Raw genomic sequence first — 26,095 nt, 5'->3', positions numbered from 1 at the left:
GGGTATGACACTCAAGAACTTCTCCATAACAGGCTTGATATCCTGCTCAATACAGAATACAACAAAACAAAGGAAGCAGAGTGGAAACTCACTGCTAGCACAACAACACTATCTGTGCCTCAGGATTTGAAATGATGGAAAAATTCACAAACAACAGAGCCAAAGTGCAAAGCGGTGGCGGTGGGTTGGGGTGGGGGTGTTGGGTACCCTGACCGAGACTGTGGACGTTTGTATCGCAGTTTCGGTCTTGGTTTCAGAATCGTTACACCCCTACTAATGATGGCTCACAAAACAACACTGTCATTACAACAAAATGGATCACATTAGCGATAAAATATCATCATACTGGCCAGCCCGACTTAAAACACTTAACACTAAGCATACTTTTCTGATCCATTTGGGGTGAGAGGAAAATTTGTTTTGTTCACCTGAAACCATTTTTTTTTTTTGAGGAGGTGGAGGACAAAGCTAATACCCTCCAACAGACTAAAAAACCCTCCTTCCACATGTTGTAGATGAATAAAGTTGTCAACTGACCAAAGTTACTTTTGCATTTTCCTCTTTTTGAGCTTTTAATGACCACAATTAACTATAGTATATTGTTTTTGTCTCTTTTTCTAGATGTTAGTCGTATCATCTGTACCTATTATAATACCACACCGGCCCTAAAGAACACAAAGATGCCACAGCCAAGCGTGTCATCTGTGTCTTGTGTAGTACATTCATCTGCCTAGCATGACCCTCTAGCACACACACAAAATGAGTCAGAGAACACAAAAGACTTGCGTCATGACATACCTACTAAAGCTACAAAGCTACAGAACTGGTGTGCCTGTCAAACAGGAGCAAAACAGTGCTCACTATCGTAGCTGACAACAATCATACCAACCTCTTAACACAACAAAACGGTGTGATCAAACAATAAAAGGCCCAAGACAAAAGCTTTCATTAGGCCTACTGACGTTTTTGTTTGTCCTCATGATATCAACACTGTATTGCATAACAAACTATACAGAAGAAGAAAAGCCTGCATCTTACATGTTGGTCAGAGTTTCTTATCTGTTTAGGCTTTGGTCCAATGAAGGAAACAGGAAGACTATTGCAGCTGTCTAAAGGCTACTGCACACCAAATGGGAAGCTGTAGCACATAGGAAGCCTTGGGGAAAAGCACAGATGAACAACAATTTTGAGTTTAAAGTTTATTTTCCACTCTCTGCCTGTAGAATTAATGGAATATTAGCATCATTTTCTAGATCTATTATATTTGGTATCAGCTAGCTAACTCTTAACAAATTAGTTGTTTTCCAGGTGAAAGGTATGAGGTGAAAAGAGTTATGATGCAAACAGTTTACTAACATTAGCTGTGGTGAAAAGTAATAAGTAAAAGTAATAAAGTAACAATTTTTATTTATTGTCAGCTGAGTTTTGCCATAGTGAAGAGATTTAATGAAAAATTAAAATGTTTTCTTTATTATCTCGCAGTTTTTGTGTTTAGTATGTCTGTTCTTAAGTATGAATAAAACAGCAAATTAAAAAAATCAGTTTCGGTTTTCAGTCAAGTGTGTTTTGAATTTCAGTTTAGATTTGGCCAGGAATTTTGTATCACCAGTTATCTCTATACAAATGTACAAACCTATGTTACAAGGCTAAGAACAGCAATAGCGGTCACCCTGAAGCCTGAATTTTGTCCATTGTCCATTTATTATAGATAACTGTCATACATACTTCAAACTAGGGGTGGGCGATATAGCAAAAATATCATATCAAAATATACTGAAAGATGTTCTCATGACACACAATACATATTATGATATTCTAACACAGAGACAATTAAAGGTTAACTGTACACCTAGCTGCACACCAAGCCAAAACCCATTTAGGAACCATAATGTTTAAGAGAGCATCAGATTTAAGAGCAGAGTAGAATGTCCATGTTTAAGAAACAAAAGAAATTCAATCCCTTTTTTAGACATAAAACCTCCAGTGAACATCTTATGGCCACTTTCTATTCTGTTTTCCCTTAAACTTTAGTTTCCTGTGCTCAACCTGTTTGTGTTCAAATAACAAAGAGATTAGGTGGAGGGCGGGTCTGTTTGGCCTCGCTGTTTTCTCTGCCCCTCACGATGAGGAATGTCAGCTTGAGGCCATCTCAGATTTGATCCAAGCACCGAACAGTCTTCCTTTACTTTCAAGACTTTTTCAGAGGTGGACTTTGGGCACAACTGAAACTCGGTACACATTTCTTTAAAGCTAATGTCACAACACCTGCACTCTCGCTAACTGAAATCCTTCCGAATATCCTCTCTTTTACAGCAGATGTGTACGACTGACGCCCCCACACCCCTTCACCTCTACGCTGCTATTGCCCGGTGCTACTATTCAACACACACACACACACACACACCCCCAGTCCCCTACCCCCACAACAGGAAACTGCCCGAGACAGAAGGAGGGAAGAAAATGGAGAGAGGGATAGAAGGAGGGAGGGAGGGAGAAGGAGATTTGGCTGTTTAACACAAAGGAGCCTGGAATGCAAGGAGTTAATCCGTTTGAGGACTCTTCCGCAAACAAAGGACAGACCTCCAGACAAAGGTTGAGGGAGGAGGGAGCAATGGTGGGGGGAGGGGCTGGCTTTCCCTTACCATCTGGCCTTTTTGTTTGGGGGAGGGGGTTGGTGAGGAGGAGGGGGAGAGGGCAATGTTACTACCCCCCAAAAGCCCCAAAGTGACCCCCCCTTCTCCCACGTGCTATAAACCCAGACAGACGCTGGGTCACCCCCACACCCGCGCCCCTCCCGATTCTACGCTGCAGCTTCTAACAGGCCTGAAATTCTGAACTAAACTCAACAAGAGACCAACAACATTCTCTACCCAAATTTGACCCAACTGGACCCAAAGGGCCAAGTTTTGAATCTGAATTTGACAATATTGTGTCTAAATCCGACTGGAGACGGACAAAATTTCTTCTGAACCCAAATCTTGTCTAACAGGATTCTTTCCATTTTGACTCAACCCGACTGTAGCCAAACAAAATTCTGTCTAAACTCAACTGCAATAGACAATACTCTGTCTATACCCGACTGTAACACGATAAAATTCTGTCTAAACCCGACTGCAGCCTTATACAATGCTGTCTGAATTCCGTATGAATCCAAATGTAACCCAATAAAATTCCATCCAAATCTGACTGCAACCAAAAAAATTGTCTGAACTCAACTATAGACTGACAAAATTCTGTCTGAACCCAAACTTAGCCCAACAAAATTCTGTCCAAATCCGATTGCAACCCAACAAAATCTGTCTGAAACCAACTCTAGTCCATTCAAAATTTGGTCTGAATATGAATGTAGGCCAACAAAATTTTGGCCAAATTTGACTGCAACCCAACAAAATTCTTTCTGAATCCAAAAGCAGTCTGACCAATTCTGTCTGAATCCAACTGTCGCTTAAGAAAATTCTGTCTAAGAATTTTATAGAATCAAGAATCAATATTCTGCACGAACCAGAGTGTAATCTGGTAAAATTTTATCCAAACCTGACTGAAGTCCTGCAAATTTTAGAATAAACAACTGTAGCCTGGCAAAATTCTGCCTGAACCCAACTGCAGCCAGACAAAACTCATTCAAACTCAAAACTCTGAAACACGAAAATGTAACACAATCTGTTAATAACAACACTAGCAGACCATCACATTGCCCACCCCTACTGCACACTTCTGAATTTATTTGCTGCTTTTATTTTAGACATTGGTGTCAACAACACGGGTGACTAGAACATAAGCAGAACGATTTGGGGAAAAATATCTAATCATGATTTTTTTGACCAATACTGTGAAATCAGAAACCGAAATGAGCCGGACTAATATTTGAGAAACAATGTCCAAACCCATAGATGAATAGTTAGGTCCTGTCAGGTTCGGACATTTCAAGCTCTACTCTACACCGCTGCTTCTGAATCCTGCTAGAAGCTTATAGCCTGTCATCCTCCATCAAACCCCTAAAGGTCCCCTTTAGAACTAATCTACAAAAGGTTACTGGGGCTGGTTACTTCTTTGTCACACTTCTCTGAAATACTGGTCTTTTTCCCAATTGTCATATGTTTTGTGGAGCTCTACTTACAGGAACAAAAGGCCAGATAGTCTTCTAGTACATTGGGCTGTACAACACTGATGTATTTATGGACAGTGGGTCACCTAATACAAGAAGTATTTCTCCTTTTTAAACTCTCTTTCCAGTAAAAAGTTCAGCCTGCATGGTTGAGAGAGCGAGCTTAGATTAGTTTTAACCCCTAAAAGCCACAGTTATCACTGGCAACAGCAAGTTCATATTCATTCTTTTTCAATGGCAGCTAATGATATAATTTTCAAACAATACGAGATTTATGTTTGTAAGCAGAAAAGGAGACATTTTATTTTGATGCTGATACCCAGCGTGCATTATACAAATACAACCCCATTTCCAAAAAGTTGGGATACTGTGCAAAATGTAAATAAAAGCAAAATGCAATGATGTGCAAATCATTTAAACCATATTATTTCATAGAAAATAGTACAAGGACAAAGAAATTGTATTTTTTTTTTTTTTGCCCATTTTGAATTTTATACCAACAACATGTTCCAAAGGGGCAAAAAAAGGCTGACAAAGTTGTGTAATACTAAAAAAACACCTGGTGTTATTATTACTGGGTATAAAAATAGAATCCCAGAGAGGCTGAGTCTTTCAGAAGTATAGATGAGGAGGGGTTCACCACTCTGTGAAAGACTGCACGATCAAATAGTGCAACACTTCAAGAATAACATTTCTCTATGTAAAACAGAGGGGCGGCACAGTGGCGCAGTGGGTAGCGCTGCCGCCTCACAGCAAGAAGGACCTGGGTTCGATTCCCGGCCGGGTGACCGGGGTCCTTTCTGAGTGGAGTTTGCATGTTCTCCCCGTGTCTGCGTGGGTTTCCTCAGGGTACTCTGGTGTCCTCCCTCAGGCCAATTGGACATGTTGAATTGCCCCTAGGAGGATGTGTGTGTGATTGTATATGTCTGTCTGCCCTGTATCCTGCCTTCTGCCCAGTGACAGCTGGGATAGGCTCCAACAACCCACCGCGACCCCGAAGGATAAGCGGTTTAGATGATGTATGTAAAACAGTTCATAATAACATTAAAATAGTACATAATAACATTAAAAGATTCAGAGAATCTGGAGAAATCTCTGTATGTAAGGGACGAGACCAAAAACCAGTATTTGCTGCCTGTGATCTTTGGTAGTGCAAAACAGACATGATTCTGTAGTGCAAATCACTGCATGGGCTCAGAAACACTTCTGATAACCAGTGTCTGCGAAAACAGTTCATCAACTTTTGATATGTTGTCTTTGTAGTATTTTTCTATAAAAATATGGTTTACATGATTTGCACATCATTGCATTCTATATTTATTTATATTCAGCGTCCCAACTTTTTTGGAAATGGGGTTGTACATCATACAGCCACTGGGAATCCCCCCAAGGCAACAAAGAAACCCTGACTGCTAGCGTAGCCACTGACGTAGAGGCTAATGAGTACAGATGTAATTTTGGTGTACTGTTAGCTATCTAGCGTCCCTCTGCATTAGCCAGCTAGTGGCTAGAACATAAGCAGAATGATTTGGGGAAAACAACTGCAATAGCTCACCCTAATGTATCTGCCCTGTCGTTCTTCAAATATTCCTCCCACCTTCAAAATACATCATCAGAGGCAGATTTTCTGTTCTTTAAACTGGAAAATCTCACTCTTACGGTCTACTGTGGTGCCGTTGCAGGATGCGAGCTGGCATATTTACAACAGACGTACATTTTTTTGGTCTGGAGTGTCCCTTTAAATTCATTACATATCTAATCACATCATTAATTGCATAATTTCATTTCCACAGTACAGCAATAATGACTCCAGAGTTCTACGGGATAAAATAAGCCCTCGCAGCTCCTCTCAGGGTATTTTTAGACCTTAACTGTAACATACAACTTTATCATTGACAGCATACTGAGTCTAAGTTGACAACTATGAAGTTGCATCTCATTTTTGGAGATGATAATGATGTAGAGATTCGATACGTACCACCACCAAGAGTGCAGGAACCCAGGCGGCTCTCCTAGTGTGATATTCTTCTCCCATCGGATCTAAAGATAGAAAGTGAGCAGGAGAGGCAGAGAGAGAGAAAAGTAGGATGAGTATGTGCCTTATATTGCTACACGGGCACAAATAGATCCCTACGTTCTATTGCTAAAAAGCATGGGAGATACTGGGGGAGTCAGCAGGCCAAGATCTGCAGGTCCAAAGCCAGACCACAGAGGCGAAAACTTGAAGTACTTGTACTTGTGCTATGTACAAGTGCTATGTGCTATGGTCAGTTTGCCTAGAAATGAAATAAATGAAGCATGGTCTCTGACTTTTGCACAGCAATTTATTTTATTCACATGAAGCCGATATACATATTTGAGTCAAGTAATTCCAAAGACCTACTCCCTCGGTGCCTGTAGTTAGGGTTATATTCTATATCAGTGTACAGTAGTAGATGCCAAGTGATAGCTGCAAGCTGTAAGTGCATGACTTGCATTTTTCAGGTCCTGAGTGTATTAGTTGATTAAGGATGCTTTGCTATGTATGTGTGCGTGTGCTTTTGAGTGAAAAGTGGCCTAACCCCTGGTGGCTCGGGGTGTGAGTGGAGGGAGTAGCAGCGGTAATTGGGAGAAGGAGGCAGGTGACTGCTCCCTCATTAGGCCCTGAATCACAGGTGTGCTCTCCTGCTGTGTACACACAAAGGCTTAAAGACCTGCCCTGCAGGGAGCAAGCGCATTTGTGTACATATTTACGGATCTTTTTAAAAACTTTGCTAACCGTTTATTAGGAATTTATTATGCCCTGATTATGCACTTTTTTTTATGTGATTTTTGTCATCTCCAATTGGCTTCAGGATCTCAGAGGCACTGAAGCTGTACAGTATGTCGTTTGTTAACCATATTTGCTTCATTGCCTATGCAATACTGATATCAAAGGAGACTTGCAAATGAGTCCTCTAACCAAGCCAAACGTTAGCATCCTGACCAGTCACATTTCCTGTTGAGTGTTTCTGTTCTGATGAATCAAGATATACAAAAGTTGTTTCAGTCAAAATAATACAGGTTAGTCATTTATCGCTGCTAGTTTTAACATTAAATATATGCTGACGTTCAATAATAAGGTGTCCCATTATATTTAACACACATGATATTGTTATTATGGACACTTTTAAATAGCATCTGTGCACTTTAGTCAATCAAGCTGCAGCTTCACCACAGATTTCTTAGGTATGTAGAATAGCTGTGGTTTGCTGTCACATTGTGATCAAATCCCATATTTAATGTTTATACAGCTGTTTTGGTGTATTACTGGTCTGAGAACCTTCACAGCTCATAGCAACAGTCACACTGCTCTCTTCATAACTAATGTGTTACCTAGAGGGTCAACCAACCAGCCAGAAAAAAGAGGAGAAATCTATGATAAAGTGCCCATTAATACTGTCAAAAAAACCAGAACTGCCAAGATTAATGAAGACTTCTGTGCTGCTATACAAAGAACCATCAGGGAAGACGTAAATCCCCAAAATGTAATACCACCAACCATTATTGCTATCAGAAAATGACAGTCAAAACAATGCAGGTACAGTGTGCAAATGTTTGAATATCCTTAGTAAAACTGCATGATCTGTTTATTTTCTAAGTGATAAAATCTTCAACAGAGAACGTCTTTACTGGGATATAAAATAAAACATTAAATATAAAATGTGCCATAACTTTTGCACAGGACACATTTCATGTTTTACTCTTTTTCTGATATGTTAAATTCACCAAATAAATAGTAACTGTGTATTCTAATGAGCAGAAGTTTGTTGAGGATATGTTAACCTTTTTCACCATTAAATTCAACTGAACTTGAAGCTCAGTGTGAAAGCGTTTATTAAATCTACCCCAAACCCTAAACCTAACCCTAACCTTAACCTCAAGGCAAAACCTACAACTACTCCTAACCCTAACCATAATGTGGTTTATAATCAACTGAGGATCACCAGAAAGTTTATTAATGATTTAAGTAGCTGCAGGGCATCTATAGAGGACCATCCAAATAAAGTGTGACCAAATCAACAAAAACATGTCATTTGACCCAAGGCACCAAACTTTTGCATACAACTGTATATATTTGTGTTACCTTCTACATGCATTTTTTTCTTAATAAAATATTGTGACAATATTGTAAACTGTGTAACTGATATGACATTTTTATATCAGCACATGCCTATTTAACATATTGCAAGATATACTGCAGTTGCAGCATAAAGCAATATGATTGCATTACCTGTATTTTGTTCATACTGTGCAGCTTTAGAGCTGCGTTTTCATGAGTTGGTGAGATTCTCCTTGGTGAAATTCTCAATGTACTGCAGGAGTACTCTAACCACTAAGCGCATGCCAATTGCATCCCCCCTGGACAAACAGGATACAGCAGGGCACCCACCTGCTCCTGACAGTGTTTTTTACGTTACCACTTGGGATCCCTATACACTTTATCCATTACCAGTTTATTAGATACACTTACTATGTATATACACTCATTGGTCATTTCACAGGAAACACCTACCATATATTACTTTGTACTTTGTTGGTTTACCATAACTGTAGCCCATCTGATGCTCATCCTCTACCCCATCTTTTAACGGAAAGAGACCACCACTGACCAGATATTATTTGGATATTATTTGGATCATTCTTAGCACAGGACTGAAAGACATTGCAGTGGCATGTTAGTGGCTGTTGCACTTGTACAAGTATATTAGACACAGCAGCATTACTGGGGTTTTGACTTACATCAGTGTCAGTTCGGAGGTGACCAACCAGAAATATCAGCCAGTGGTCTAGTGGTCAGACACTGACCGCTGAAAGAGGATGCTAACAGGAATTGTGCATGTGAACAAAATGAACTGTACAACTACAAAGTGTACCAACGTGGTAGGTGCTTCTAATAAAGTGGCCAATAAGTGAATTAACTCAGTTACTGATAACTGAAGAGCACAATTCACTGAAACAAAACATCAACGGCAATGACTATTTAATAACATTAAGTACTCACTGACAGTAGATGGGGAACTATAATTGACACTAGCAAATCTCAGGCATCTGTGACAATGGCATTCCATTCTGACTGTGAAGGTCCCTCATGCACAGTAAACTCACCAGTGTTAAATTAACACCTACAGTGTACATTGGACCCCCTGGTGTAACTACACAATGTAAACCAGTTTAACCCTGCAGGTGTTAACTTTGGTTATTGTGCTGTGTGGTTTCAAAATCACAAGCCATTTTTATCATGTCCTAAATCAACAAGGTGTTTCACACAGGGAAACAGGGCTGCAGTCAAAATATAGAAAATTTAGATAAGATATAGACAATATATCATGGATAAGTTTATGGTGATATGCATATTGATACAGTGATGACTATATTGACACATAGATTTACTTTTACACATTGTGTGTATGTTTTACAGCATTCAGTGCATGAATAATGTGTATTAATAGTTGGGGTTTAGCTCTTTATTTATTACTATTATTTGCACAAAAAGCTGCATTGGAGAAAAAAAAGCTCCAGTCTGGTTAGTTAGGTAATCATTGTGATGTAGAATTTTTATATTGGCACATGCATGTCTTAACATATGTATAACATTTATACATTTATATTTAAAAGTGTCCATCATTAAATTTCGCTGAACATAATGTTTCAGAAATGTAGATCACCAATGTTTCATTAAGGATTAGTCCAAATGGTGCAAAGCATATTTTCCATAAATTTAGCTAACAGAAGGCAAAATCCAGTAGAATCACCTGTAGTGAAGAGAGTGGTTACCCTTACCCGGAATTTGTATTCAGCTTAAAGGAAGAGACTTGATATGATTTTGCCCTCTTTTAGGTGAATACATGGGAAATAACACTTACAAAAACATCCACATTATGCACTTTGTAGGTGGTCCCTTAGCGACTAACATGCCAATGATGTGCGTTTTCAAACCATTATGTTCAGCAAAATTTTGGAAGTTTATTTAATGAGAAATTAAGGAGAGAATATTAAATATCCAACAAAATACCCAATACAAAACCAAATTACTGCACTGCACAGAGCTATGAAAATGTCGCAATCTCAGCTTTTTCAATACTTCAGTACTTGCCATATTAGTCTGAACACTGTCTGTAAAACAGTCTGTAAGACATTTCACAGCCCATTCTGTTCATTTCTGGCTAATTACAGTTTATTTAGTTGTTCTGCTGTTATACATGTAGAAGCATATTTTGGTTAGCTGCAAAGCAGTTGCACTTTAGCAGCCGGTGCTCAGCAGAATGATACAGTTATTATGAAAAAAAACATGCTGTTATCACAAATAACAGCACAGGTAGAACACTTCTCAGCCAATCAGATTGCATCACCGAAACTAACCATTATATAATGCAAGACATTTAGCAATTACAGCATAAAGCAATATAAATTCGATACTTGTATTTTATCCATGCTGTGCAGCTCTAGATGGCATACTTTTACTGCAAGCAGTTGCATGTTTATGCGCTGAAGAGATTATCCTTGGTGAGGTTCTCAAAGTTCTTGCAGAACCACCAAAGCATGCTAAATGTGAAAGCTGTTCAGGAGGAAAATAAGCTCCAGTTTGGTCTAAGAACAGTTTCAGTCCGGTCCCTTGAATCGTGATACATATTGTTTCATAAAGTTGCTAACAATTCCCAGGCCTAAAGAGCAACCCTCAACATTTATCAACGTATGAACATATCGCACTGGAGACTAACATGACATTATCGCTTTAATGGACAAGGCCACTCAAACTAGGCTACTGAGTGAAATGCTTAAGAGACAGTACGCTTTATGAAGTGTAAGTGAAGTGTTCGGCTGCCAGTGACCCGGGATCTAACAGGCCCCAGCAGTCACTAAGCAACACTTAAACTCTGCAATTAATCTCTGACTGTATCTCCCAACTCCCAGCTTAGCACTTTATCCATCTACTAACTGGATGCTTTTGGGCATCATAACTACTACGACTTTCTTTTTTGTCATCACTGATCAAATTCCCACATCTCATTCACTCTTATGTGAGTGATAAAATGGGCAAGCTACATGATGTTTTTCTCTCTGATAGCGGCACTGAAAGTAAAATTCACACCTTTTAACTAAAATCACTGCATAGTCATCAAAATTATTGAGCAAGAAATCATCTGAATACTCAGAGCGTAGTTACATCGTATTTCATTCTTATATTTCCAAGCAAAACCAGATCAGCTCAAAGAACACCTGCAAAAACAGGCCATTAGCTAATCACGGAATATCAAGTAAAATCCTGAATAGAACATGCAGCAGGGAACATGGGAGAAACATGAGTTATGCTGTTAAAATAGTGGTCATGCTAACAAAGCCCATCATTTCTTATCGCCAATAACAATAGAAACTGATGGGATTCCTTTATTGGCCTTGAAAGGGATCACTGTAGAGAGTCTAGAGGTTAAGAGCATATGATTAGCCAATTGTACCTATTCACCCTTCTCACAGGAGAGATTTAACCAGACTTTTAACACGCGGTCGAGTTTAAGAGCAGTTATGAACGGAATGAGCGCTAACATCGCCTCCACTCCGGGCTGAAGGGCGTATAGTGCTCGTATAGTGAGGAAAGCACTGACACGGGCTACGCTAGCAATAACAGCGCAGACAAAAGCGCTATCACTAGTGCCAAAAAAGAGCAATCCACTTCAAATCAGGCCAACATTAGCCGTACAAATGTTAATGCTTCTGCAAATTCTCTTCACATTTTGCAAAGAAGTACAAATGAAGAGTTAATTTATTAAATGTTTACCGATGCTTCCAGCTCATTTTAGCTGTTATGGTAGCTAATGTGATACCACATCCAGTGATAGCTTCAAGTGCTTGTTAGAGGCTTACTCTTAGTTGTAATGTTGCCATGTTAGAAGCTTAAATAGAGCACCACATATGATTTTAGACTGAATATTAATTGAATGGTCTTTATAAGGTCTTCAAATGCTTTTCAAGCCAACTATGAAATCAGTTGTGCCCTTAAAAAGTGTGCATATTTTGTAAGCTGCTCTGGATAAGAGGGTCTCCTAAATGACTAATTCTAAAAATTCAACAAAAAAAAGCCTTTAAGTGTTGGACAGAAATATTTTAACTTAGGTTTCTTGGATTAAATTACTGCAAGAACTTTGAGCGTGAGATGTGGCACAGTGGTAAAGTGACTCACAGCAATAAGCAAGAGGTCACAGGTTCAAACGTCTTTAAGACACACCAGAGAAACACAATTAAGTCAAAGACCTTCAATTTCTAATATCCCTTTCTCGGTACTTGTCATTTCACCCTTGAATAAACCAAGCTGAAAGATGTTATGGCACTGAAGTCCTTATTTTAAGGTCAGAGTATAGAACCATTTAGTGTCATGTAGAACCACTTATATAGAGAGAAGAATCTCACAGTGATGTACTACAGTGCTCTACACAATATTCTTACAACAGGCACAACTGTGACCTTGTCTTCATCTGGAAGGCAAAAGGCTTTTTATCACGAACTGACAACTCATAATCTGTTTTATCCAACATCACACTACATGAATGTGGTCGAGTGTTTGTCAGACATGTTCAGACATAATCGTTGTGTAAACATGTTCTTTGTGAGCCCACATTACACTTAATTATTGCCAGCATTTCACAATATTTAACACTAATTTTATATTAAAACCAACTCATCTTAAGATATCTTCTGTAATGACAAATTAATGTGAGGTTGCTGACCTGTAAAGAGACACAAACATTTTAATAAAAACACTTCAAGTACTTTTTATTCTGATGCTTCAGGTTTTGGTGTTTTAACAGTATTTTTTTCTTTTTTTGTTTAAATGCTGGAACACTGAGGTGCTAACAAAAAAAATGTTTTATTGCTATAGATAGATACAGGTTTTTGGTGATGTTTGGGCAAATTATAAGACAAGTAAAATAAAAAAAATCAATGTAGATTTCAGGTTTCCCATGCATTTACAGTGCAAAACACTTCATTTATACTCTTTAATAAGTCTGCTAAAATAAAAAGTCAGCTTTTTCACGTGTACATTTACAGTAAATTACTGGCCATTGAGATGCATTACTTTTACAGTCGTTATGTAAAAATACAGGAGATTGCTGTTTTAATTACAGCTTATTACTGTAAGCATACAGCAGAATACACTTACATCACAGTAATCTTGTGATCCAGGTGACTTTGGAGCCATAGTATAAAGTTGCTATTCTACTGATAATGTGGTGCAGTGAAAGTAATGCAGCTAGGTAATTTATTTTTACAGTGTACTAACGCACGCAGCACTCTTAACTATTGGTTAAGACTATAATTGACTAGGCTAATAAATGCGTAGTGGACACTACACAAGCTTAGAATCACTATGCTGCTCACCCTACACACCATTTATCACTTGGGACCTATTGTTTGTCACAGTAACTGTGTACATACCACACGAGCGATTGCAGACGGGGCTCACGCACTACATGAACTTTTACCTGGAGAGATTCGTGACAAAGCGTGCCTGATGACAAAATTCCACTCTCACAGAAATAAATGCAAGAAGTGTCAATCATGAGTCAAACTAGGGCTTGAGAAACTTCACGTAGCTGCTGTTTCTACACTAATTTGTGCAGCAAAAAAGAAAGAAGAGAAGGAGAAACTTGTTTTCTACTGCCCTACAGCTTCTCCTCCATTTCCTGGGTCCATCCAAAAAGCAACTGGCCACTGACAGCATAAAGGAGAAAGCTGCCACAAATATGTACTCAAAGTTCACGCCAAGCCCATCCGTAGTGGTGAGCAACATCACTGATGAATATTCAGAACTTCTGTCTGTAATAGCCTCTTGAACATGTTTGATATTGTTTTGTTGCTCCCTGAGAGTTTTTTCTCTCATGATCTCATTGGCTGCTGCTCATTGCTACAACTACTATCTGTCATCACCAAAACCTTCAAACTTATTTGAAAATATCGGGGCTTCTGCAGGAGCTTTTAGACTGAGAAAATTACGCTGTCATGGATCCCAAAACTTGGCCTACAACTGAAAAATCAGTTCTAAAACCGTGTAATTTGCACCCAGCTTTAGGGACTATTTTCTAGCTGTGCTACTTTAGGGGCATGTTCCATTGTCATACTTTGTTACTTTGTCAAATTTAATTACGTTTGAGGTTCAGTCATTTGTTTTTTATTAAGATGTCAACTTTGCAAAGTTATAACAATGCAGTTTAAAACAAATTAAAACTGTTTTTAAAGGAAACTACAAGCATATCACCAATATGCCTATGGCGTGTACACACTCCTGTGGATCACTGGTTTATTTTGGTTTATCTTTCCCTTTAAAGCAGGGGTGTCCAATCTTATTCACAGAGGGCCTCCAAAAAAAGGAGGACAACTGATGAAATGTCTGAAGACCAACACCAACTGATTAAACATGTAGAATCAGGTGGGCTTCAGCTTATTTGGAAGGAAAACCTGCAGCCCCACCAGCCCTTTGCGGATAAGATTGGACAGCCCTGCTTCAAAGAATGCACTAATTTTTACAAACGCATTGACAATACTGTCTTGTACATCTTCCTATCAACAATGGCAGAGAATGGAAGATGACTACTAGGGCCGTCAAACAGTTACAACAATTGATCATGATTGATCATATTATTTTCGTGTGGTTAGTCGTGATTATTGGCTCAAATAAGCCAAAAGAAATATTATTTTCATTTAAAAAACATTTTGTTATTATCATCTGAGTAGACAAGATAAGCGCCATCAGAATTTATGTACTATTTCCAATTATTCAGTAACATTTCTTTCATTAAGTGAATATGCACAAATCTAAACAGTTCAAAGTGTGAAACTAATAAAATGTGGCTTTAAAACAATTAGTGGTGTCACATTAAGGCATTATTAACACATTAAATTCATCAGCCCTGTTCGTTACACATAATCTCAGGTGTAATGCTTTTAAGCACATACAGTCTCAAAACATTAACAAGGGTGAGAGGTTATTCATTCTGTGAAAGACTAAACAGTCATTACTGAAGTTAGAGAAGATGCTGTTGTCGAGCAATGTCCAAAACAGTCAGTCTGCCAGGAATGCACTGAATGCACTAAAGACTTTTTCCACAAATATTAGTTGTTTTTTTATACCACACACAGATTTTTATGCAGTCAGCAGCACATGGTCAGAGCCTTACTGTACTTGACTCTTAGATGACCCTTAATGCATATTCCATCCCCTCGCTATACAATAGTTGAGAGCCCCATGCATCCGTTCACTTGAGGAAGTTCATCTCCATAAAGCACTTACCTCTGACAGGAAGGTCTGTGCGGATTTCTGTGCACCAACATGCAGCAAGTACTCGTACACATATAAAGCTAACCTGCAAAACAAAAGGAGAACAACAGTTCTTAGTTCTCTGAGGGATGTTGGTGATTAACGACAAATACATACATGTCAAAAAGTTTATTTCATGTCTGATAACCAGTTGACATTTTAATAGGCAGGTTTTTCATGCAGGTTGAGGCCTGTTTTTGAACTGTATGAGGGTCCAAGAGCACAACTTGTTGTGGTAGCCCTTCTCAGCGAAGCACAACTGTGACTTCTGACTCCTGCTGCTGGAGTTAATTTTAACCAAAAGCACCAGAGTACCTGATAAAGGGATACAGCAGAGATTAAACCATCCTAAATGTAGTTTACAGCACTATCTCAACTAGGATATTTAGCCACGTGATACAGTGCTAAGATTGTTGTTTAAACTGCATATCGCTGGGGTTGGACCAAAACCTGGTAACTTTACAGGAGAAGCAAAAAACATACTCTACTTTTAATGTAAGTCAATGGAACCAGAATTTCTTCCAAGCAATTTTGGGTCATTTCTTTTGGTCCATTCATCTTGCGTTTTACACACAATATAAAGGCAAGAGGCATTTTCAAAATAAGTCAAAAACTGAAAAACGTCAAAAATGGAGATACAAGGTTTTGGTCCAACAGCAGCGATATGCATAACCTAAAGCCAGCCTCGGTCAAGCAATATAAGTTCATTAACTCGGGCTAATATGTGATACGTGGTAAATGTAAGTAAGTAGACATTACGTACTTGTCATATCTGTTAGCCTGTGTTTTTTCACTCCATTAAGCCTAAAGCCTTGTTTATATAGGCCTTGTTTTAATGGGTCGTATCTGTGATTTTAGGTTTGTCGGTTAACGATTAATCACTGACTAATAATGGTCGGTTATCAGTCAAAAGAATCTGGTCAAATCCGCATTCCTAGTTTTTTTTTTTTTACTTATTTCTCTTTTTTCACCTCACACTAGTCCCTCTATTACTGGGTCAGTCCAGGGTGCTCAGGTGGAAAAAAATGCTGTTCAACTGGATGTCGCATTCTAGCAGAGAAGGTGAGAGCGCTTGAACTATGAGCACTTTTGCATCAGAGAAGTGTAGAGGGAAAGTAGGACACTACCAGTCAACTTCACTGACAATATCAAAGGTGGAGCTACAATGTAGAACACCAAGCTTAGTCAAGTAGAATGAGGATAACGTCTAGGCTAATCATGGCAGCCAAAGAAAATCATGTTTTCTTATCGCCAAAGTTCAAACTACGCAGCACGTTGAGAATTTATGTACCCAATGTGCAATTAACACACTTCACTGCATCCAAACTGATTAACGTTCTTTGTATGTCCACATTCTAAGGCTTATTTTTCAGACACTACATGGAAAACACTGCAAATTGAGTTATGAAGTTATAGGAGTGAAGAGTAGAAGTCGGGACCCAGGATTGGTCAGAGAGGACTGAGTTAATCCTGTTTATGATCTCAGAGAGCCTTAAAACTTATTTAAAATCAAAACTGAGGAGCCCAGATCAGAGATCTTGTCCAGCATACTTTGCATTGCAGGACAATAAAAAGGAATGTTCAGAGCCACATGGTGAGACAGAGAGACGGTCCAGAAGAACGCATCTCTGGCTGACACAGAAACATCCACAGGAACATCCCAACACTGGCAATCCCCACTCTGTTTATCCACCAGCCATCTTGCTTCAGGCTATTTCAGGCATTTGGTCTCGGAGACTTTTCACCATGAAGTTGGAATGGACAAAAAGATGATTTCTCAGTTTTCTCACCACTGAATGATCTAAAGCCTTCTTTGGCTTGACCATGGGCAACAGCCCTCGTAATGTAACGTAATGAAGAATATCCCGCTATGTACACAGCACTGTGCATAGTCAGAAACCAAACTTTCATTTATTCAATTTCCAGTCAAAACAGGCAATAAGTACAATTAAGTGCAATACACATTTTCAGTATTTAATGTGTCCACTATTTACCTTTATTACAGCTTCTAGTCTTTTCAGGACTCTTGCTTTCAGTTTTTTCAAAGAAATCTGCAGGATATTTTTCCACACCTCCAGCAAGTTCAGTCTTAGAAGTTGGTTTCATGTTCTGCTTCTCACAATCCAAGTAATCCCAAACACATTAGCCGCGTTCCCAAGCCTAGACAGAAGCCAAGATAGTGCGGGTCCTCGGCAGGACTGTCCTATGAAGACTCCTCATTAGCAGCCTATTGGTCACACAAATGCAATTACGGTGCGAAACCTGTGAGGGAACTGGTGAGAGAAAATGGAACCCCTTGCGTTGTGTTTGTTGCTACGGTAGCTAATACGCCAACAAGCTTATGTAGTACGATAAAGTACATATATATACAGATATTTTGGATTAAAATACGACATATGGACATTTTCGTGATGCTGTTTTTTTTTCCTACACATCATTTTTGTGCACAGAACTGTGGGTAACCGAAGGCCTGGAAGGATACATCTGTTGCGTACTAGAAATCACTCTGAGCGTAGTCTGCATTTCAAGGCTGTATACGAAGAGTCCTTCACTTGGAACAGCCTTCTATGACGTAGCGGCCAAGAAATGCAGCCTAACTCAGCTGCAGCCTAGACTTTGGAACACAACTACTGAATGATGTTGAGGTCTGGACTCTGGGGTGGTCAGTCCATTGTTGTAAGAATACCATCAGCTTTTTGTTTAATTTGCTAAATTTCTTCTTTTCTATTAGTTTCCTTTTCTCAGTGAGGCTTCTTGACAGCTACACATCCTTTCAGACCCATAGCACTAAGTTATTTTCTCACAGTGCATGGACGGACAGAAACATCTGTGGGTTGTTTCAGATCTGAAGCAAACGTGGAGCTTGATTTTCTCATATCTCTCAAATTTAAAAGCGACTTTATTTGATGGAGACAGTTATGGTGGTCTACCAGGTCTTGCACGGTTGTTAGGAGTCCCATTTTCTCCATATGTTTTAATTACTTTTTGGAAACAATCTTCTGAAAGTGAATAACATTGTGTTCTGACTGCTCTCTGACGTATGCAGTACTGTATATTCTCAGTCATGGTACACACTGAAGAAGATTTTAGCTCTGGAGGACAGTTCTGTCACCAAGTCAGAAAATGGGATTTGGAGGGTCACACTTGGAGAGGGCTCCATGTGCATCCACAGTAACATCGCCAGTGTTAAATCCACTCCTGCAGGGTTAAATCTGCATTAAATGTAACTCTATAGGCATATATTTTACACTTTTACTCTACACCTGTACACAACTGTGAGTTTATCTGAAAGGCTTGCCCCATTTACACTGTGTTTAAAACATACTGTTGTGTCAAATGGATTGCAGAGCATCCATCACAGTGTTCACATATGTTAACTTCTTACAGGACTCAAAAAGCACCTGTAAGCAATGCCGAAGGCTTAGTTTTTCAACATTTTTGGCCTTTGTTTGGTTCGACAAGCTTCGCAGCGAGGATAAATCACAACCTTGATAGCCTTGTGTGGAGAGCCGCTTGAATGCCAATATGGCTGTGATAGACAGGAATATCTGAGCTAGTCCTGCTTTGTGCTCTGACACTCAGCACAGGCTCCTCGCTGTGTGTCCAGTCATATCAAGGTAAGCTTCTCCTAACTTAACCTGAGAACACATCCTGACATCTAGCCTGAGGCTCCCAGTTGAGGCTCGTTTTAAACATAAAAGGAGCAGAGGCAAGTTTTGCTAAGCTCAAGCACAGACAGCCTAACTAATGAACCTTCCTGTCTTGATTTCAATAATTCACTCGCAGAGTTGGGCTCGCAGATCTTCAGGAGGGGAAGACCGTAACAGCACCACGGCTGGGTTTGGAGATATACACAAAGGGGAAAAATACATAACGCCTCTCCTTCAGCAAATGTACAAAGAAATATATAGGAGAATCTATACTATCACAGCTTAACGAAGTGATTTGTTTAATTTCACATCTAATTCCTTCAAGAAAAACAGTAGTACTGAAAAGCGTCTACACTAATGAAGGTGCAATGTCACAGAATAAATGAGGAATCATTATTTCATCCCTCAACACACCCAACAAATCTAGTAGAAGCGCCTCAGACATTTAAAATTCTACTAAGAATTTTTTGAATTCTTATTATACAAATATTCATTCATGCTTCAATTTAATCTCCAGCCCTAATCATACCTTGTGCCTAGTCTCACTAGACTGATCGCTATGCAGTTGTAAATTCTGCTGCATTTGATTCCCTGGGATTTTCAGTCTTTGGACTAAAGCTTTCGGAGCAGTTGTTCGGCAACTGAAGGCTGATAGTTTCATTCCACTGGAGTGAAGTAATGCAAGACTGGCTCAAAGTTGCAATGCTGATGAAACAGACTTATGTGTTGATAAGCTGTCTTGCTGTATCCCATATTAATCAATCATTCTGAAAAATGTCTCAAGAGTCATCCTAAAAGAAAATCTGCAAACAAACACAAAAAAAGCAAAATCAGTCCTTAAACTAAAAGCCCCCTCTGCACACGCCATCTAAATATTTGGAGTCAAACAGTGCCCTTGTGAAGCAATTCAAATGATTAGAAACTTAACCGGCACGGAAACCCAAAAAATTAATTGACTGCCACATTTACGTCTGAGTACCACATTTATCTGAAAGGCGGCAAATCAGACGTTCTTCATACGAAAACAGTGCTTTTGTATGCGTGTGCACTTCTCTTTATATGTTGCTGAAAACACCTCTATGGAGGAGGCAGGACCATCTGGAGAAAATCAAAACCATACATTCAGTCCTACGCTGCCTCTTTACTCCTCCAGTAAAACTCTACAGAAAAGCCCAAGAAAGTGATCAAGATGTAGAGAAGGAAAAAAAGACTCCCACCAAAATATAGGCTATTTTGCACAACTTCACACTCAAGAGCTGAACACAGAAATCTCCTCCGTTTGCAAGCTTTGCCCCCACATCACTCACCAAGCTTAATTAGACTTGCATACTGAAGTGAAGACCGAGCATCACGCGTCCTCCTAAAAAAGAGCGATACCTAATAAAATCCGCCAGCATTCAAATGAGTGTTAGGATTGTTCACTTGTCTGTTTAGCAAGGGGTGAAGACCATTTCACCCGCTCTAATAGCGTTAAGTGATCGGCCCAATTCAAGCAATGATTTTCCCGTTTGCTCCGGGCCAAGGTCGGCATTGAATGGTACCTAAACCTCTTTAGTGTATTTATAAACACTTAGCTAGAAACAGGCTTTTTAATAACTGGCCTGTTGACTACTGTGAAAAGCTTTGGCGGATGCACAAAGTCACCTTTTGATTCAAGATTTTGAAAACCGACTTGCTGTGATCATTTTCACACAGCGTTCTCGTCCAGATTACAAAGCGCAAGGCTATGCTACTTCCGCTGTAAGAAACCAAACAGAGGAATGAAGAAAGTGAAGAACTTCAGTAAATCTATCAGACATGATGAAGGCAGACAATCTGAAGGCTTACCTTGTTCTCACCTATGCTACTGTAAAGCTGCTGTTCAGATAAAATGTCAAATCAACCCACTCAACGTCCTCCAACACCACAGAGCTCATAATATCGAATACCTTCATTTAACGTGAAGTTAGACTGCTAGAATTCACAATGAAATCTGCTGCACTGTTTTCCGAATCTAAACTTACTCAAAAGTAGTACGAGACTTTCCCTTTGGACCCGACTTTGTCCCCAGGCTTAACCGTGACTCTCAAATGAACGATAGAAAAGCTACAAAAAGCATCGCTCCTTTCATTCATGCTTTACACAGTATCATTATACATTTCCATTAAATAAAGGGTTATTATAAGTGATGCCTCATGGCTTCTTCAGCTGAAGGGTATGTTGTGAGGGTTCTTCAGCTGAAGAGAACAGGTTGAGAATGAGTTCTGTGTATGAACTGAAGGTTTATCTGTCACTCATCAGTAGATCTTTGGGATAAAATGACACTGAGTAAAAGGCCTTTGACTGTTATCTATCATACTGCTGGGCGATATATCATCTATACCTGCATGCTGGTGCTGGTGTTACATATCAATACTGATTTTGAAGGTAGTTAAAGGGGCACTGCGGCCAAAATGAAAAATGTGACCACTGCTACATCTGGTGTAAACATGCCTAGTCGCCTTTTATAACAGTGCTGCAGCAGCTTATAGAGATTTCCTGGTTCGATAACTAGGAAAACCCCCTTCTGATGATGTATCCAGAAGGTGGAAGTACATTTTGAATGACCACAAGTTCTTTGGGGTGGACAGGCTGTTTGAATTGTTATTTGCAAGCTGTCTGAATTACTCTTTAGTCAACCAGATGAGGTTAGTGCTATATCACTAATGCTAGCAAGCACCACAGTCATTTTTATCAGCCTCTAGATCAGTGTCTAAGAGTCAGGATTTGTTGAGTGCTATAGGGATTCCCAATAGTTGTATGAGGTAAAAATAAACACCTAATACATGTAAACAAAATGAATGTATGTTTCCTTTTCAGAAATGTGGTTTAACATTTATCATGTATTGTTGCCTTTGGTGTAATTTTAAGAGAAGCCAAACAGAACCAAAACAGTCCAATCCAACTTTTCATTGTAATCTTAAATAATATCACTTGATATTTTGATGTTTTGATTGTGAAACAAATAGTGCTATATATATATATATATATCGCTTCTGTCAGAACAAAACAAAACATTTTTCAGTTTTTATCATAATTTGAAAATATCTGTTGCTCTTTACATTGCGTGTAAATTTCATGATGAATGGACCAAAAGAAATGACCCAAAATGACTGGGTCCATTGACATTAAAAGTAAAGAAGGTTTCTCCTGTAAAGTTACCATTTTGGAGATACATATATATCATATACATTTATCTATCTGATATATATATATATATATATACATATATACATATATATATAGATATGTTGTTGATACATATGTATCTCCAAAATTTATATCCTATTATATTTCTCCATACTGCTAATCCAGTATCTAGAATATTTCATTAATGTTTCTGTATCAGCACTGTCAGACACACACATCAAAATGTTTGGACATCAGCACTGGCCCACATGTCCCACACTGGGTCATCCCTACTAAGAATGCAACAACTAGAATGCATGTTCTACAACAGTACCATGAATGTGGCCACCCTTACATTTACTATTTTAGATCCAGTATTGTGTGGCTTTGGGTGCATTTGTTTGAAAATATTCATACATGACTAATAACTTCTTCTCCAAAGTCTCTCCATAAAGACAAAATCAATTAATAAAGCATTTTAAAAAGTTCTCATTGTTAAGCGTCCACCACTCTGGGTCACTAGTCTGTTGAACCTCCTTTACCACCTACAGCTTCTGCTATATTTTTCTGGACCTATTAACTTTGCTCATCATCATGTAGAAATATTTGCCCATTCCTTCAAGCAAGACTTCTCACACTGTTTTAAAGTAGGCTGGAAATGTCAAAATACACCAGTTCTGAGCTCTGGCCACAGACTTGCAGTTTCTACCAGAGGGATGTGAGATTTGTGTACTGTCCATGTTCCCAGCAACCCTGAAAAGCATGACCACAGCCTCACTTCACGTTGGCAATGGTGTGCCATTTTTCGGCTGTTGAATGGCACCGTATAAAACACACAAATCAAAATGTTCCGCATTAGATACAGTATCTTATCAGTGACGTTTTGCTAACTTCTGTAACTGGTTCCAAGTCACAGCTGACTTCACAGTAGCTTCCCAGATCAGTGGCCTTGTCCAGCAGCAAGTTTTGAGGGACCAGTTGATCCAAGCCATGTGGTGTGCTTTCATATCATTTTCAGTTTCTGTATGATCAACTGTACTGAACTCCACTGAGCGCTTACAGTGGCAAACCCTTCCCCAAATGTGTGATTAGATCCCTAGCATGATTCAAACAGCCTCTCCTGATCATTTTGGATCTTTCCTTTTCCGTCATCCTGTGGAAGAGACGCACTTCTCCTCACATATGAATTCAATGCAGGTGATTCACTCATTCTCCACACAGGTGGAGTCTATCAGCACACTGTGGGACTTGTTGAGGGACACATATATAAAATTAAAGAAAAATATATATATATCGTTATTGTGATAAGTTACATCACAATATGTCCCACTATGCTTTTCTACGCATATCATGAAAATTCATATTCATATTCGATTAAAAAGAGAGCATAATTAGTTCTGTTTAATTATGTGTGTGAAATATTGAATGCAACTAATTGGACTCATAGTTTATGATAGTATTTTATTACGGCATTACTTTGTCTGTTCTGACTTACCAGACGACAGAAAATCATGACACATTATATACTGTAAAAAAAAAACTTACTGAAGTATCGTGATAATACACAATACAATACACTATACCACCTCTAATACATGCATATGCATAAATATACATATGTCTATGTATATATGTAAAATATATGCAAACACAAAACACAAAAACTAAGCCTAATCTCCAGACTTCTGCCCCTTTTCCTTTCAGACATGTTACTAGAAGTTTTGTAAACGACTGAGGGAAATACTAATTCATTCATCTTCGTCTGAGAAAACGTCTGAGAGACGTCTGGGGCTGCATGCTTTTCACGGCACTGACTACATTAGATAAACCCAGAGACAGTTTTGCAGAACTTTCTGCGATTCGTACTGAAACCTTCCAGCTACTTTACAAGTTTCAACTTTCGACAACTTCTGCGCTGCTTTGTGTTTTACAGCCACACGTGTAAGTAGCTCCTCACAGGAAGCAGCCCCACGTATTTACACAGCCAAATGATGCTCAAAAACCCAGTAAGATATCAGCTGGACACAAAGCACACCTTTATGTATCAGCAGCCCACAACACAGCACAACACAGCGCGGGCTCATCTTCACTACCAGCCCGGCTACTCCTCCACCAGCCTCAGCCCTGAGAGTCTCAGCCCGCTCCCCGCAGTAAGGTGGACATTTCTCTCCTGAAGAGACGAGAAATAGTGACAGTACAGCAGTTCGGCGTTATCGGTAGGAAGACTCGGCTGCAGGGAGACTCACTGTAAACCATCGCCCGAACTTTGAACCACGTCTTAAAACTGAAGCGAAATCGCCGCGATGGCTCGTAACTCCACAACAACACGACAAACAAACGGCTCCGCGCTTCTCAACACGCTGGTTAAGTTCAGCGCTCTGGACCGAACCAGCACAACCGCTCACAACTAGCACCGAGCCCAGCCTGCAACTTCAGCCCCGACCGAATTCACCGGACAGCGCGAACGAAGTCTCCGTCAAGTAGTTATTACACCGTAACGAAGCGCTCGGAATGAAAACAAACACAACAACGAGTTTCAATCCGGCCAGGTTTAAAAAAAGTTAAAGAGCCGAGCCGGAGGCAGGAGCGAGCCACCCCCGGGGCGCGAGAGCGTGTTACTGTAAGAAACCCCCCTCAAACAATAGTAGCAGCACTTCAGAAAGTTGGAGCTCCGTTAACATTAGTGTTAAAACAGCGCGCAGTTCACTTACTTTTCTCTCGCTTGGCTATCAGAGGGGACGACAGCTCCTTTACCTTTGGCGTACATGCTGGATTCTGTTTTAAGACTTTTACCCACTCAACACCTGTCAAAGAAAGCAGCCAGGAAAACGTTATATCTCCATAGCTACCCCTTTAGTGTTTTTCCTCCCCCCCTCCTCCTCCTCCTCCTCCTCCCTCCCTCCCTCCATCCTCTCCTCCTCCTCCTCCTCCTCTCCCCCCCCCTCCCTTCTTTTTTTCACATCTCCAACATTGGCCACAAATCAGGCACAGTTTCTATTGGGGGGACTTGAAACAGGTCGCTGGAAGATTTTTTTTCTCTCCCTCTGCCGCTGTTCTAGGAATGCGCGCTCCCTCCCGCCGCCGTGGAGACGGTGGGGGCCTCTTAAAGGGGAACGCGCACTCCTTGTTTACTAGACTGAAGGGGGGACTGATGAGGAAAAAAAAGTCACCACGCTGCCTCAGGCCTTCGTGTGTGACTTTGAGACTTTGATGGCAGAATTTAGGCCCACGCTCTGGAGCACGACGTGTAAGAATCTGGCACGTTTTGCGGGTCGATGACACAAAATAATTTACGCCGATTTGTGCGATGCCGTATTTATAAGAGCCGAGGACGGCGCTGCCCCAGGCCTCCGTCTGTGACTTTGAGAATTTGATAGCAAAATTTAGACCTCTGCTCTGAAGCAGGGTGTATGAAATCTGGCTCATTGCTGCTTTATGACACAAAATATTTTAAAGCATGGGCGGATTTAGGGGGGGTGGAGGGGTCATGTTCGTGACCAGTGTTCAGAGAGGAGTGACTTGTCCAGTAATTCCTACATCCTATGTGTTGTGATTCCTTATGTTGTTAAATGTGGGAAAATATTACTATAGTTATCATTTTTTATTTTAAAATTATGTCCTTTTTTAAACATCTGTGGTTCAAATGCAGTTAGTACAGTCGGGTTTCTTGTGCCTTCCTTTACAATAACAGGGTGAGCCAGATCCACTTTTTGAATGTTTGAGAATTGACAAGGATTTTTAAAGGTGAGGTAAGATAACTGTAATAATTTGAGTCATTGCTAGCTTGTTAAATAGCGTTAGCCTTGTTTTAAAAGACTAGCTATAGCTGTTAGTGATCGCATAAACAGCTGTTAGACAAGAAAT

General features: G+C 39.7%; 1 protein-coding gene across 1 annotated transcript in view; it reads right to left on the bottom strand.

Annotated features, from left to right (window-relative positions):
* Positions 1-25,117, bottom strand: part of ssbp4 (single stranded DNA binding protein 4) — a 98,451-nt gene extending 73,334 nt beyond the window's left edge. The window contains exons 1-3 of the mRNA XM_036585886.1: positions 24,943-25,117; positions 15,408-15,480; positions 6,084-6,145 (exon numbers count right to left, since the gene is read on the bottom strand). Coding sequence (XP_036441779.1) covers positions 6,084-6,145; positions 15,408-15,480; positions 24,943-24,998 — 191 coding nt within the window. The 5' untranslated portion in view covers positions 24,999-25,117. The remainder of the gene's footprint in view (positions 1-6,083; positions 6,146-15,407; positions 15,481-24,942) is intronic.
* Positions 25,118-26,095: the final 978 nt, after the last annotated feature.

The sequence above is a fragment of the Colossoma macropomum genome, unplaced genomic scaffold, assembly GCF_904425465.1.
Source record: "Colossoma macropomum unplaced genomic scaffold, Colossoma_macropomum, whole genome shotgun sequence".
In the NCBI taxonomy this organism is placed as follows: domain Eukaryota; kingdom Metazoa; phylum Chordata; class Actinopteri; order Characiformes; family Serrasalmidae; genus Colossoma; species Colossoma macropomum.
The sequence above is the reverse complement of the archived record's forward strand: the minus strand, read 5'-3'. Positions and strand labels throughout refer to the sequence as shown.